General features: G+C 38.6%; 1 protein-coding gene across 4 annotated transcripts in view; it reads left to right on the top strand.

Annotated features, from left to right (window-relative positions):
• The window catches only part of zgc:112083 (uncharacterized protein LOC550461 homolog), a 40,658-nt gene that overhangs the window by 23,218 nt on the left and 1,085 nt on the right, over window positions 1-16,355 (top strand). For all 4 annotated transcript variants that reach the window (XM_061878034.1, XM_061878031.1, XM_061878033.1 and 1 more), the window contains exons 8-9: window positions 4,507-4,645; window positions 4,723-4,847. In XM_061878034.1, the coding sequence (XP_061734018.1) occupies window positions 4,507-4,645; window positions 4,723-4,847 (264 nt within the window). The remainder of the gene's footprint in view (window positions 1-4,506; window positions 4,646-4,722; window positions 4,848-16,355) is intronic.

The following is a 16,355-nucleotide window of genomic DNA, read 5'->3' as shown; positions in this document are numbered from 1 at the left end:
AAGACTTACGGCCATTTAAAAACAGCAATGCACATCATAATGGCGGCTACCGTTTTTGATGTTAAAGTTCTATAAAAAATTATGTAGAACATCTGGCGGGCCAAATTGAAAATCTAAATGGGCCGCATGTGGCCCGCAGGCCTTATTTTGCCCAGTTTGGCTCTAACGGCAATGTCATCCAAAAAGGTAAAAAATGTTTGCTTGTGTAACCGAGGGTTTTGGATTGGTTGAAGCCCAGCAGAAAAGACTGACAGTAATGAGGGATTTGAGAGGGACGTTCTTTATTGACAACCGTCACGTCTCTTGTTAACACACTGGCTTCTTAAAAAATGGAGTACATTTGTTTAAACAACTGTGTAAACCAAGGAAGAGTAAATACAGATGTCAACGATGCACTATGCAAAGTTGTTTATGGGTGTCTTATTTCCAACATTATCTATTAACATAATGTACATCTTTGCCTAGTTTGCTATATTATTTCAGAGACTTTCAAAATGTGCACTTTAATTCTTACTATTCTTAAGTTTTGAGCAAATAAATGAATGGCAGTTCAGTAAAATATAAAAAACGTTCCTGCATTACATTGTGACTATGAAATTGCATTTGTATCCAAATATTGGATAATTTTCTTAAGCAAATTTTATTAATGCAAACAAATAATTACTTGATTATTTACAGTTCAAGAACATGATTAATGACTTGACAGCCCTAATACAGTTCAGTCCAAAAGTATGGACACACCTTCTCATTGAATGTGTTTTCTTTACTTTCATGACTATTGTCACTGAAGGCATCAAAACTACAAATTAACACATCTGGAGTTATGTACTTAACAAAAAAAGGTGAAATAACTGAAAGAACGTTTTATATTCTAGTTTCTTCAAAATAGCCACCCTTTGCTCTGATTACTGCTTTGCAACCTCTTGGCATTCTCTCGATGTGCTTCAAAAGGTAGTCACTGAAATATTTTTCACTTCACAGGTGTGCTTGAAGTTCATCAAGAAAATTATTTATTTACTGTAAATAAAGTAATGCAGACAGCTCTAAAATTTGGCTGACTGCAGCGAGCTAACTCACTTAGAGATCTGACCAGCTCCTTTACCATAGTTCATCAATCATCATCAATTATTATGTTCCACTTTTGCACACATTTTTATTAATGCAATAAATGTGGGAATTAATTTAACTGTTTCTTATTCCAGATTAATATTTTTTTTAAACTTGCATGTGACAAACGCTTATTTAATGAAACGAAAATAAATGTAAAACTGCATCAATATACATACATTAAAGATGCATCAATCGATTTTTAATCAAATCGTAGCTCCATTGATAAGGGAATTTTTATAAAAACTGTTAAATGATTCCCAGGAATCAAAACCCTGGGAGCCTGTTCTCAACAAGAAACGTTTTTTTGATTCCCATCCCTTAGAATGGGTCACTTCCTGATTGTTAATGTGCTATCTTGCACAATTCCCACATTTATTTGTACCTAATTACGTAAATTTGTAGTTTCTGCCGCATCTCCCGCCATCAGTGTGTGAATGAGTAAAAGTGGAAATAATGTCAAAGGACTTTTTGAGTACCAAGAAGGTAGAAAAGCGCTTTACAAGTATAACCCATTTTCTATTTATATTGCTAGTGTTGTTTTCATGTGAACATTCCGTTTTTACTTCAGGTACAAGTCAGTGGTCGTATCTACAGTAATGTTTCTTCTTTAAAGGAAATCATTTTGAATGTGTTTGTGTGTTTGTTTGTTTTTTCAATAACACTTGGTTAAAAGATTTCAGTACTTTTTGAAAATGTTCACCACATTTAAAAATATTGCAACAATAATTATAACCGTGATAAATTTGGTCACATAACCGTGATAGAAATTTTCATCCCATGGCATCCCTACTTGTTGCCATTGGGTTGAGTTTTTTATTTCCCTGATGAGAGATCGGAGCCAAGGATGTTGTGTGTCTTGCGCAACCCTTTGAGACATTTGTGATTAAGAGATATATAAGAAATCTTTGATTGATTGATTGATTTATACTTACATTTGTGGATTTGTACTGTTGTGGCTTTCTGTCTTAGAACAATGTGTCCGTCGCTTAAAAGGTCTGTCAGAAAACAATGGCTCGAGCACCTGCTCATGGCAGAACATTTATACTTTTTCAAAAGTCAGATATTTGCAATTTATTTAGGATTTTTTTTCAGGGCCTAATGAGTGTTCTTCTTCCACTCACCTGACTGCTGCTTCATTGTGAGACATGCTTCGCTGTTGCCCCCTGCCCTGAGGGGTGGCAGGAGTACTGGATTCATGATCAACACTGGTTTTAATGGTTTCATCAAGCCTATTTGTGTGATGTTCAGTGGGCCAAATAAAAAGCAGTTTTTTTAAAAGAAAAATGTTTTCTTTTAAAAAATTGATTTTTAACCATAAGCAAATTCATACATTTATTAGCACATGAACACACACAATACATAAAATTGGTACCGTTGAGTACCAGTGCAGTATCGGTTGAAATGTAAGCAACTGCAGAGTGCCCTGTAGTTGTTGCATGTGTGTGGTCTACAAAAGAAAATAACTACCTAGGTCCCTAATTGGTTAAAAAAGCATTTCTATTAACAGTTGTGGCTTTAGGCCACCCCGTTATGTTTTTTTTATTTATTTATTACAGACTTCTGTTGCAATTGGCAGTTTTATCTGCCTCTGCTTGCACTTTAAAATGTTGGTTGCACCATTCAGATGTTAGTGTGGAACCCATGCGTTATTCTACCTAATGTACTGTTGTTTGGGAAGAATGCTGACATGGCAGTTTGCACCTTACTGCTATTACAATCTTAGTTGTGTTTGAGCTGTGTTATGCAATGTACTTGTTAATAAACAACTATGTGGTCAAAAAGAACTCCGTTTTTCATGCATGGAACAATGAAACTAGATAGATAGATAGATAGATAGATAGATGGATAGAAAGTACTTTATTACAAACCCTGTTTCCATATGAGTTGGGAAATTGTTAGATGTAAATATAAACGGAAAACAATGATTTGCTAATCCTTGTCAACCCATATTCAATTGAATTAACTACAAAGACAAGATATATGATGTTCAAACTCATAAACTTTATTTTGTTTTGGAAATATTAATTAACTTAGAATTTCATGGCTGCAACACGTGCCAAAGTAGTTGGGAAAGGGCATGTTCACCACTATGTTACCTCACATTTTCTTTTAACAACACTCAATAAACGTTTGGGAACTGAGGAAACTAATTGTTTAAGCTTTGAAAGTGGAATTATTTACCATTCTTGCTTGATGTACATCTTAAGTTGTTCAACAGTCGCGGGTCTTATTGTCGTATTTTACGCTTCATAATACGCCACACATTTTCGATGGGAGACAGGTCTGGACTCTTTTACTACGAAGCCACGCTGTTGTAACATGTGGCTTGGCATTGTTTTGCTGAAATGAGCAGGGGCGTCCATGATAACATTGCTTGGATGACAACATATTTTGCTCCAAAACCTGTATGGACCATTCAGCATTAATGGTGCCTTCACAGATGTGTAAGTTACCCATGCCTTGGGCACTAATACACCCCCATACCATCACAGATGCTGGCTTTTGAACTTTGAGCCTACAGCAATCCAGATGGTTATTTTCCTCTTTGTTACGGAGGACACCACAGTTTCCAAATATAATTTGAAATGTGCATCAGTCCATCTTAGATGAGCTCGGCCCAGCGAAGCCGGTGGCGCTCCTAGGTCTTGTTGATAAATGCCTTTCGCTTTGCTGAGTTTTAACTTGCACTTACAGATGTAGCGACCAACTGTAGTTACTGACAGTGGTTTTATGAAGTGTTCCTGAGCCCATGTGGTGATATCCTTGACACACTGATGTCGATTTTTGATGCAGTACTGCCTGAGGGGTCAAAGGTCCGTAATATCGTCGCTTATGTGGAGTGATTTCTCCAGATTCTCTGAATCTTTTGATGATTTTACGGACCCTAGATGGTAAAATCCCTAAATTCCTTGCAATAGATCGTTGAGAAATGTTCTAAAACTTTTCGAAATTTTGCTTACAAATTGGTGACCCTCGCCTGATCCTTGTTTGTGAATTACTTAGGATGTTCCAAATAAGTGTTTGATGAGCATTCCTCAACTTAATCAGTATTTATAGCCAACTTTCCCAACTTCTTTGTCACGAGATGCTGGCATCAAATTCTAAAGTTAATAATTATTTGCAAAAAAAAATGTTTATCAGTTTGAACGTCAAATATGTTGTCTTTGTAGCATATTCAACTGAATATGGGTTGAAAAGGACTTGCAAATCATTGTATTCCGTTTATATTTACATCTAACGCAATTTCCCAACTCATATGGAAACGGGGTTTGTAATTCCTTCAGGAGAGTTCCTTCAGGAAAATTAAAAAAAAAAAAAAAAAATATATATATATATATATATATATATATATACGCTTTGGCTTTTCTCCAATTGTCTTCTTTTTTTCCCTCTCAGATTTAAGAACCAGCGTGACCTCCAGAAGCACACAGACGTCCACAACGAGGGTTCCGTGTTCCACTGCTCCGTGGAAGGCTGCGAGTATTCCTGTCAGACATTTCAAACCATGAACCATCACTTCAAGAGGGTGCATGAGGTCAGTCGGCACGGCACCACATGCTCGTCGTGTAAAAAGAAACTCACAAGATGATATTTTGTTCATCTTTCCTACAGGTGGGGGGGATGTCCAAATATAAATGTCACATTTGTGACAAGGTGTTCTCCTGGTGTTACACGCTCACTCTTCATCTACGAAAGAAGCACGAGCTCAAGTGGCCTTCAGGACATTCACGTTTCAGGTTGGTGCCTGAAACTGTATTTGGTTACTTAAACATGAATATAACACACCTCATTCTAAAGTCTGGTAACACGTATTTGAGAAATCTTCGGAAAAATGTTTAAGAATTAGCCATTGAGCAGTTTTGATTTGTATGTGTTTGGTGTGCTAATGCCAACACAACACACACACATAACCATCCAACAACGAGGCAGACCGTAGGCCAGGCCTGTGCAATTATTTTGACTCAGGGGGCTAAATTGTGAGAAAAAAATGTGTCTGGGGGCCGGTTATCTGATTTTTAGGAACACTAATTCATTATTCCCCTTAATTACTTACATTTGTGTATTTCTATTACAACAAACTTGAAAACAGAGAGGAAGAACAAAAGGAGTTTTCAAAATGCGGGAACTTTTGCGGGGTATCTTTGTGTTGAAGAACGCTTATCAGTGGAACTATCTTGCAGTGTTTTTACTCCGCTGTAGTCTGTAAAGCAGGCCTGGGCAATTATTTTGACTCAGGGGGCCAAATTTAGAGAAAAAAATTGGTCTGGGGGCTGGTATATCTGATTTTTAGGAACAGTAATACAAAACCTCACAATAATGTCTGATTGCAAGCTAAAAGCAATATGACAGACCGCCTTAAAAACGGAAATGAATTTAAATTTTTTTTTACTGAATGAGACATGCAGAATGTACATGAAAATAAAGATTGTGGGATTTACAATATTAACTATGAAGGATAAAACATTGAATATTGACAACATATGAACGTCACACACCCTCTCGATCGACATATTTTACAATCAAGCAAAATGCAACAAACAGCGAAATATGAACGCGAAAGGTAAAGAAAACCAACCTACAATTTGATATATCACAAAGCTTTAGAACTTTGTTGTAAAAATCTCCTTCCGCGTCTGTCCCTGACACCCGTATTGCACACCCCACCCACACTGCTTGGTGCCTCGTCAGAGCTGCTGTGACTTAGATTAACATAGTATGCAAAAGCTCAGATTCCGACCATTGAAATGCTTTGTATAGTTCAAGACTTACGGTCATTTGAAAACATCACTGCACATCATAATGGCAGCTACTGTTTCGATTTTTAAGATCTAAAAAAATTATTTGGGAATGTCCGGCGGGCCAGATTGAAAATCTTAACGGGCCGCACGCGGCCCCCGGGCCTTAATTTGCCCATGTCCTGCAAGCCCCAAATCTCACAAAAACTGAGGAAGAACTATAACAAGCAGCCATCGGACAAACGGGCAATATAAGTGAGGACAGACTGATGGCGGTTTTGGGAATTCTTTTGAAAGAAAAAATCAAAACTGAAAAAAATCATGGCGACTGTGTGAACATGGACTTTATAAGGATTTCCGCTGGTCATTGAAACGCATTAAAAGTCATTAACTGCGCATTGCGAAAATTAAGCCCTTAAATGGCTTTAAAAACATTAAATACGATGTCCAGAGGCGTTAAAACGTTTCATGCAATTGCAATTGGAAACAAAAAAATGACAACAAAACAGACCACTTGACCCAGTTTTTCCAATTGAGGACAAAAACTGTACTTCAAGATGGTTTATGATTATTGAAAAAATAAATATTGACAGTCTATTTTATTTTGATGTTTGTTCATGTATTTCGGAGAAGTAATTTATCCATCTATCCATCCATTTCCTACCGCTTATTCCCTTCGGGGTTGCGAGTCTGTTATTATTTTTATTAGCTGTGTGTGTTTTCTCCTGAACAAAACACAGACGTTGTGTTCTGTGTTTACCTTCCCCAAGACGCTGTAATCGCTGGCTCTCTGGTGTTTGACGGCGAACCTTCACTTCCCATACTTGTCTTCTTTCTGGGTTGTGGGGAAAGCAATGTAACAGTTTTCCACAATTCTTGCACGTGAAAACCATGCTGCACAACCGGGCATTTCTACACGTCGAAAAACTAACGAGGAAGCACCCCAAACACATAGGATCAGATCATTTTATTAGCAGTCATGGCTCCCTGTAGTCACGTGAGTGCCTTGTGACCAATCATTAAGGAGATTGCTTTAACCGAGTTGGCCTTACTCTCTTTTTGCCAACACGAGGAATTTTGTCTGTCCAGACACATTTTGGAACCAATTACTGGAAAAAATCCTCTCCTAACACACCTCACACAATCTTATAAGATGTAAAATAATTGGGCATTTCAGTCATTGGGCAGAAAGTGTTAAAATTGTGACACAAAAAAATGTTTTTTGTGTAACCAGCTTAAAACAGAAATATTTGTAGCTGTTAAAAAAAAAAAAAACTTAATCGTGATTAATCACAATTTGTCCATAGTTAACTTGTAAATAATTATGAATAATCACTTAATCACACATCCCTGCCCTTTGTACACACCGCAACAAATTAAAAAGATGGTTTGACGAAAACAGACTATCTTCGAATCTCAGTAAAACTAAAATAATGCTATTTGGTAACAGTTGAAGGAAAAGTCAAACACAAATACAAATGGACTGAGTAGATATTGAAAGGGGAAAAGAAAACATATTTTTTGGTGTAATAGTGGATGATAAAATGAACTGGAAATCTCATGTAAATATATACAGGATAAAGTAGCAAGAAACACGTCAATAATGAATAAAGCTCAATATGTTCTGGACCTGTATGATCAGTGTCAGAGCTTGGTCCGCATTGCCGGCAGTAAGTCGGACACGTTTCTAGTGAGGGTTGGACTCCGCCAAGGCTGCCCTTTGTCACCGATTCTGTTCATAACTTTTATGGACAAAATGTCTAGGCGCAGTCAAGGCGTTGAGGGGTTCCGGTTTGGTGGCCGGGGGATTAGGTCTCTGATTTTTGCGGATGATATGGTCCTGATGGCCTCATCTGCCCAGGATCTTCAGCTCTCACTGGATCGGTTCGCAGCCGAGTGTGAAGCGACCGGAATGAGAATCAGCAACTCCACATCCGAGTCCATGGTTCTCTCCCGGAAAAGGGTGGAGTGCCATCTCCGGGTTGGGGAGGAGACCCTGCCCCAAGTAGAGGAGTTCAAGTACCTAGGAGTCTTGTTCACTAGTGGGGGAAGAGTGGATCGTGAGATAGACAGGCGGATCAGTGCGGCGTCTTCAGTAGTGCGGACGTTGTACCGATCCGTTGTGGTGAAGAAGGAGCTGAGCCGGAAGGCAAAGCTCTCAATTTACCGGTCGATCTACGTTCCCATCCTCACCTATGGTCATGAGCTTTGGGTTATGACCGAAAGGACAAGATCACGGGTACAAGCGGCCGAAATGAGATTCCTCCGCCAAGAGGAGCTCAAAGTAAAGCCGCTGCTCCTCCACATCGAGAGGAGCCAGATGAGGTGGTTCGAGCATCTGGTCAGGATGCCACCCGAACGCCTCCCTAGGGAGGTTTTTAGGGCACGTCCAACCGGTAGGAGGCCACGGGGAAGACCCAGGACACGTTGGGAAGACTATGTCTCCCGGCTGGCCTGGGAACGCCTCGGGATTCCCCGGGAAGAGCTAGACGAAGTGGCTGGGGAGAGGGAAGTCTGGGCTTCCCTGCTTAGGCTGCTGCTGAAGAAGATGGATGGATGGATGTACTGGACCAAAAATCACATCATATTCTTTACTGTTCACTAGTGTTACCATATCTGAGTTATTGTGCAGAAATATGGGGAAACAACTACAAATGTGTACTTCATTCACTAACGGTGTTACAAAGAAGATCAGTTTGAATAATACATAATGTTAGATATAGAGAACATACAAAGCGTATTTATTGAATCAAAAATATTGAAATTCAATGACTTAGTGCATTTGCAAACAGCTAAAATGATGTACAAAGCAAACTATAACCTGCTACCCAAGAATGTACAACAGTTCTTCTCAAACTGAAGAGGAAAAAAATAAACAGAGAGAAAAATCTAATTTAAAACATGTGTATGCGTGTACAACACTTACAGTTGTGATCAAAATTATTCAACCCCCACACAATTTTGGTCTTCTAGCAAGTTGGATATTTATTCCGTATTTTGTTTATAGTCATATCAAATAAAGATGTGTCAAATAAACAAATGCAACTTAAATTGTAACACTGTATTTTACAAAATACCAAAAAATGACATTTTTCTTAATATCTCATTGACAAAATGATTCAACTCCCTAGTTACATGCATCTTTAGTACTTAGTAGAACACCATCTACAAGAAGCTGAGCGTCGCAGTCTTTTCCAATCAGTTTAATTGTTGCTCGTTATGGTTCTAATCACATCTACAGGTGTTTTCAACACCTGATTGAAAAGACCTTATTCAAATTCTGTTCTTAAGGGTTACATCCTTCAAACGTGATACGTAACCGGACACAAGCTTCTTGCAACGATCTACAGGTATTTTAGCCAATTCCTCTTGGGCAAAGGCCTCCAGTTCATTCATATTCTTGGGCTTGCGTGCTGCAACTGCCTTCTTCAAGTTCCACCACAGGTTTTCTATAGGATTTAGTTCTGGCGACTGTGAAGGCCACTCCAGAGTCTTCCAGCCCTTCTTCTGCAGCCACTCTGATGTTGATTTGGAGGTATGCTTGGAATCGTTGTCCTGTTGGAAGGTCCAACGTCTCCCAAGCCTCAGCTTCGTCACTGACTTCATGACATTTGCAGCTAATATATCCTGGTAGGAAATAGAATTCATAATGCCTTGAACGCGCTGGAGATTCCCGGTACCTGAGGCAGAGAAACAGCCCCAGAGCATGATTGACCCCCCACCATGCTTAACAGTAGGCAAGGTGTTCTTCTCTTTGTAAGCTTAATTTTTTCTACTCCAGACATAACGTTGATTCATAGGCCCAAAGAGTTCCAGTTTTGTCTCATCACTCCATAGAACAGTTTCCCAAAACCTTTGGGGTTTGTCCAGATGGTTTTTGGCATATTGGAGTCTATTTTCCTTGTGCCTGGTAGTCAGAAGTGGGGTGCGCCTTGGAGTTCTGGCATGGAGGCCTTCATCTCGTAGTGCGCGCCTTATTGTCTGGGACGAAACCTGCGTTCCTCCCTCTGCAATGTCCTGTTGTAGTTCTTCAGCTGTTACCCGGGGGTGAACGGGACTCTCGCTGCTGTGTTGGATCCGCTTTGGACTGGTCTCTCGCGGCTGTGTTGGATCTATTATGGATTGAACTTTCACAGTATCATGTTAGACCCACTCGACATCCATTGCTTTCGTCCTCTCCAAGTTTCTCATAGTCATCATTGTCACCGATGTCCCACTGGGTGTGAGTTTTCCTTGCCCTTATGTGGGCCTACCGAGGATGTCGTAGTGGTTTGTGTTGTGGTTTGTGCAGCCCTTTGAGACACTAGTGATTTAGGGCTATATAAGTAAACATTGATTGATTTTCACCACTGTACGCTTCATATACCGGACAGCAGTTGCACACAGCATCATCTTTCTACCACGCCCAGGTAGTGTTTGCACTGTGCCTTTAGCTTTAAACTTGCGAATTATGCTCCCAACTGTGTCTCTTGGAATGTGTAGTGTCTTTGCTATTTTCTTATATCCATATCCTCTCTTATGAAGAGAAATTACCTCCTCTCTTGACTTCTTTGACCATTCCCTGGACTTCACCATGTTGCAAATACACCATTGACCATCTACAAGAAGCTGAGCGTCGCAGTCTTTTTCAATCAGTTTAATTGTTGCTCGTTATGGTTCTAATCACATCTACAGGTGTTTTCAACACCTGATTGAAAAGACCTTATTCAAATTCTGTTCTTAAGGGTTATGATCTTGAAGGGGTTGAATAATTTTGTCAATGAGATATTAAGAGAAATGACACTGTTTGGTATGTTACAAAATATAATGTTGTAATTCAAGTTGCATTTGTCTATTTAATGCATCTTTATTTGATATGACTATAAACAAAATACGGAATAAATGTCCAACTTGCTAAAACACCAAAATTGTGTGGGGGTTGAATAGTTTTGATCACAACTGTAAAACCTTTAGCATATCTGTATGTGGAGTTAAATTACGGAATGGATTAAGCAAAGAAATCCAACAAAGCACCAATATGATTCAGTTTAAGAGACTGTTCAAACTACAAGTGTTCACAAACTACTAGAGCTGAAACGATTCTTCAAGTAATTCGATTACAAAATGTATTCGCTGCTCTGAGGCGTCGTTATTTTTTTTTTTTATGGCATTTTGCCTCGTTTAATAAACAGTAGTCCAAGCTCACGTTTCACACGGACTGTGTGCACTTATGTGCACTGCACAACACCACTTTTTTAAATACGCTTGAGTTTAGAAAACTAGCTATGAGTTTAGAAAACTAGCTATGGCAGACGCCGGAGAAAGCAGTGGACAAGAGCCATAGCAAAATGAGAAAATTAAGAAGCGACGAAAGTTATTCGACTTATTTAAGTCATGCAACCACATGCTACTTGGATAGCTTGCACTTGCACCCACTATAGTCTCTGTAGAATGTAAGACTTCCAAGTCCTTGTTCACAGTGGTAGCACTTGTGTGCCAAGTTCTTGTCAGCCATGTTTCTGAATATGAAGTTGCACATTTCAAATACAGTATTAAAGGCACTACCTAATCCACTTTTTATGTTTGATATAATGAAAACTGTTCTTATTGTTTATTTTTATTACTAAGATTATGTTTTTATCTAAATTTTCTCAGCAAATATATTTTTAAACACATTTTATATATATATATATATATATATATATTTATTTTCATGTCAAACATGTTATGATAGCAAAATGAACGTTGATTACTATTTTGCATGCAAAGAATGCAGTGAACTGTATTGCTTTCTTAAAATTTAAAACTGTTGTCATTATTAAGTGGTTTGTGTTTTTATATTGTTTATGTATTGTTGGCAGGTTGAAAACAGCTCAGCGGATTAAACGGCAACGTTTAAACGGCACCGTATAATAATCATTAAAAACGCATTCATGCGGTCACACCACACACCACATAGGGCTGTGAGCGCACCTGTTTTTATTAGCACACACACATTGGCAGAATCGACCACGGACACACTTTAGCTGTGCGTGTCAGCCTTCAATAATGAAAACAGGCGTTTAGGAAATATAAGACAATTAGGCTAAATGCACAAATTGAGGGCGCATCTTAACATGTATAATTAAACATTAATTATGCAAAAATAGGATTTATTCGATTACTCGATTAATAAATCGGGATAGAATACAAAGTACACAACAATAATTATGATGAACATCTTGAACCCTTTTTTTTCTTTTGAGATATAGATTATGCATTTAATATTTGTTTACTTACTATGGTATATTATTTATTTGTCATTTATTTATTCACTGTTCTGTTACAAACAGAGAATAAGGAAATGGGCTAAAATTGCTGTGGTATGAAAAGGTGGTATGTTTAAGTGAGCTCAGCTTCGTTGTACTCCTTTTCGGATGTGCAATAATGAAACAACTGGAAATATTTGATGCGTTACATTGCATGTTAAAAAAAAACTGAAACTGAACTGAACATATGTTTTTTTTTCTTTAACAAGTATCTTAGATCCTTTTTACATTTTTAGTACTGCCAACATGGATCATTTATTTGCTTTATATAGCCTTTTTAGAATAGAAGAGAATGGACTTTTTTATTATATTTGCATATAACGAGATTAAGGACTCCAATTTAAGATGGGGTAGTGGGAACAAATATGGGATAAAAATAAATTACACGAGGTAATAAAATAAAACTAAGATTTGTAATAAATAGACTACTATCCAATAAATATAATAAGTAATCCTGTACAATATACAAAACACAATACAAAATACTGTACAATAGACAGAACCGAAGTTGGAGTCTTTAATCTCATTATATGCTAATATGATTACAATAAAGTCCATTCTATTCTATTCTATTCTATTTTTAATCAGCTCAGCATAAAGTGGACACACACTTTTATAGACACACTATCTCTCACACACGCTTCACACTTGTGACACAGGCCCAATGTGAAATCAAGCTTAGTATAAATGACGGACACAATTCGGGGGGTTGCCTCCTCACTCTTCCTGACAGTCTTGTTACTGTTTTGCTCGGCCCCTGGTTTTCCACAGCAATGATCGACCGAAAAGTTTGGAACTGTTGATGCCTATTTGGCAATCTCTGTGAAAATATTGTTGTCGTCGTTCAATGTGGGCTGCTGGCATTTGCGACACAAATTGCTCTGGTGATGACTCGGCCTGTGGCAGTGGATGCAGATGGCTTTGGTCTTGTCGGGAGGGCCACCTGCAGGGCTTTGAGAGTAGCCTTGTTTTTCAGTGTGCCCTTTTCTCCTGTGTGTTGAGGCAGTGGTGTATTTTCCTCACTACGGTATGGGCACACATGAAAAAAACAGCGTCATTAATTGTGTGAATGCTCCAAAGCATTCACACCCATGGTTTTATTCACCAAAATTCATCTACTTATTCGTCGTCTTATTATTATTATTTTCCAAAATTTGGCGCGTTCTGCCTTCCACATTTTTCACCTGATTCAAACCGTTCCAACTTCAAACTGTTCAGCCTCTTCGAGAATCGCGGGCTTTCCCTCGACAACCTCCAATATTTCCCAGGTTTCCTAGAATTCCAGGTTTTTCCGGGATATCTTTCCCATTCAAAATGAATTGGCCATTTTTTAAACTTCCACCATTTCCACATTTTTCAACCTATTCAAACCATTCCAACTTCAATATATTCCACCATTCTGAAAATCAAACTTCCCTTTTTCCTACTTCAAAAAAATTCCAGGATTTTCTAGAATTCCTGCTTTTCCAAAGCCCTATTTCCACCTTTTTTTCTAGGGACTACTCCTTCCACATTTTTCAACGAATTTCAACCGTTCCATCCCTTTTAATCAGGACAAAAAACTAAGTTGTATTTTGAACTGGAAAAATTCCCGGTTTTCCCAAAATTCCAGGAATTCCGTAATACCAATTCCCAATTGAACATGTTACTACTTCAATATTTCTCCACAGATTTCAAAAATTTCAACACTAACCACTTTAACTCCATCCATCCATCCATCCATCCATTTTTTACCATTTGTCCCTTATGGGTTCGTGGGGGGTGCCGGAACCTATCAGCTTCATTTGGGTGGAAGGCGGAGTACACCCTGGACAAGTCGCCACCTCATCAAATGCCAACAGAGATAGACAGACATCATTCACACTCACATTCACACAATAGGGCCAATTTAGTGTTGCCAATCAACCTAACTCCAGGTGCATGTTTTTGGAGATGGGAGGAAGCCGGAGTACCCGGAGGGAACCCACGCAGTCACGGGGAGAACATGCAAACTCCAAACAGAAAGATCCCAAGCGCGGGATCGAACCCAGGACCTTTGTATTGTGAGGCAAACGCACTTACCCCTTCTCCACCGTGCTGCCCACTTTAACTCATTCAAGTTTTTTAGCATTTTCAAAAAATTCCCACTTTTACAGAAATTCCCAATTTTGTTGGAAATTCCCATTAAAATCAATGGGACATTCTTCAAAGTTCCACAACGACCACATTGTTCATCTCATTCAAACTGTTCCAACTTCAAAATATTCAGCCTGTTGAGGAATTGTGTTCTCTACTTCAACAATTCTAAAAAAAAATTCCCGGATTTCCCATAATTCTTTTATTTTTTTTGTATTTTCCCCATTCAAAATGAATTGGCCATTTTTCAAACTTCCACTATTCCCACATTCTTCAACCAATTCAAACCATTCCACCTTCAACAGATTCCACCATTCTGGAAATGCAAACTACCCTTTTTCCAAATTCAAAAACATTTCTGATTTTCCCGAAATTCCCTAATACCATTTACTACTTGAACATTTCTTGCCCGATTTCAACAATTCCGACACCAACCAATTCAGCTCATTCAGGACATGCATGCTCCTAATATTTTTTTTTTAAAAATCCAGCTTTTCCAAAAAATTACCATATTTCCAGGATGTTCCCATTGAAATTAATGGGAAATTTTTCCAAGTTGCATTATTCCCACATTTTTCAACCTATCCAAACCATTCCAACATCAACACATTACATTCATTCTGGACATTCAAACTAACACTTTCCCAAGTTCCAGACCTAACTCCAGTTTCCCTGGAAATTCAAACTCTTCAACATTCAAACTATTCTTACATTCATACTACAAACCCCGTTTCCATAAGAGTCAGGAAATTGTGTTAGATGTAAATATAAACGGAATACAATGATTTGCAAATCCTTTTCAACCCACATTCAATTGAATGCACTACAAAGACAAGATATATGATGTTCAAACTCGTAAACTTTTTTTTTGTTTGCAAATAATAATTAACTTTGAATTTCATGGCTGCAACACGTGCTAAATTAGTTGGGAAAGGGCATGTTCACCGCTGTGCTACATCACATTTTCTTTTAACAACACTCAATAAACGTTTGGGAACTGAGGAAACTAATTGTTGAAGCTTTGAAAGTGGAATTCTTTACCATTCTTGCTTGATGTACAGCTTAAGTTGTTCAACAGTCCGGGGTCTTGTTGTCGTATTTTACGTTTCATAATGCGCCACACATTTTCGATGGGAGACAGGTCTGGACCGCAGGTGGGCCAGGAAAGTACCCGCACTCTTTTACTACGACGCCACGCTGTTGTAACACGTGGCTTGGCATTTCGCAGATAACATTGCTTGGATGACAACATATGTTGCTCCAAAACCTGTATAGACCATTCAGCATTAATGGTGCCTTCACAGATGTGTAAGTTACCCATTCCTTGGGCACTAATACACCCCCATACCATCACAGGTGCTGGCTTTTGAACTTTGCTCCTTTAACAATCCGGATGGTTATTTTCCTCTTTGTTCCGGAGGACACCATGTCCACAGTTTCCAAATATATTTTGAAATGTGGACTCGTCAGACCACAGAACACTTTTCCACTTTGCATTAGTCCATCTTAGATGAAGTCAGGCCCAGAGAAGCCGGCGGCGTTCCTCGGTGTTGTTGACAAATGGCATTCGCTTTGCATAGTAGAGTTTAACTTGCATTTACAGATGTAGCGACCAACTGTAGTTACTGACAGTGGTTTTCTGAAAAGTGTTCCTGAGCCCATGTGGTGATATCATTTACACAATGATGTTTGTTTTTGATGCAGTACCGCCTGAGGGGTCAAAGGTCCCTAATATCATCGCTTCCGTGCAGTGATTTCTCCAGATTCTCTGAACCTTTTGATAATTTGATGGACCGTAGATGGTAAAATCCCTAAATTCCTTGCAATAGCTCGTTAAGAAATGTTGTTCTAACACTGTTCGACAATTTGCTTCCAAATTGGTGACCCTCGCCCCGTCCTTGTTTGTGAATTACTTAGCATTTCATGGAAGCTGCTTTTATACCCAATCATGGCACCCACCTGTTCCCAATTAGCCTGCAAACCAGTGGGATGTTCCAAATAAGTGTTTGATGAGCATTCCTCAACTTTATCAGTATTTATTGCCACCTTTCCCAACTTCTTTGTCACGTGTTGCGGGCATCAAATTCTAAAGTTAATGATTATTTGA

The sequence above is a fragment of the Nerophis ophidion genome, linkage group LG18 (assembly GCF_033978795.1).
Source record: "Nerophis ophidion isolate RoL-2023_Sa linkage group LG18, RoL_Noph_v1.0, whole genome shotgun sequence".
Lineage (NCBI taxonomy): Eukaryota > Metazoa > Chordata > Actinopteri > Syngnathiformes > Syngnathidae > Nerophis > Nerophis ophidion.
This window is presented reverse-complemented; position numbering and strand designations above follow the sequence as displayed.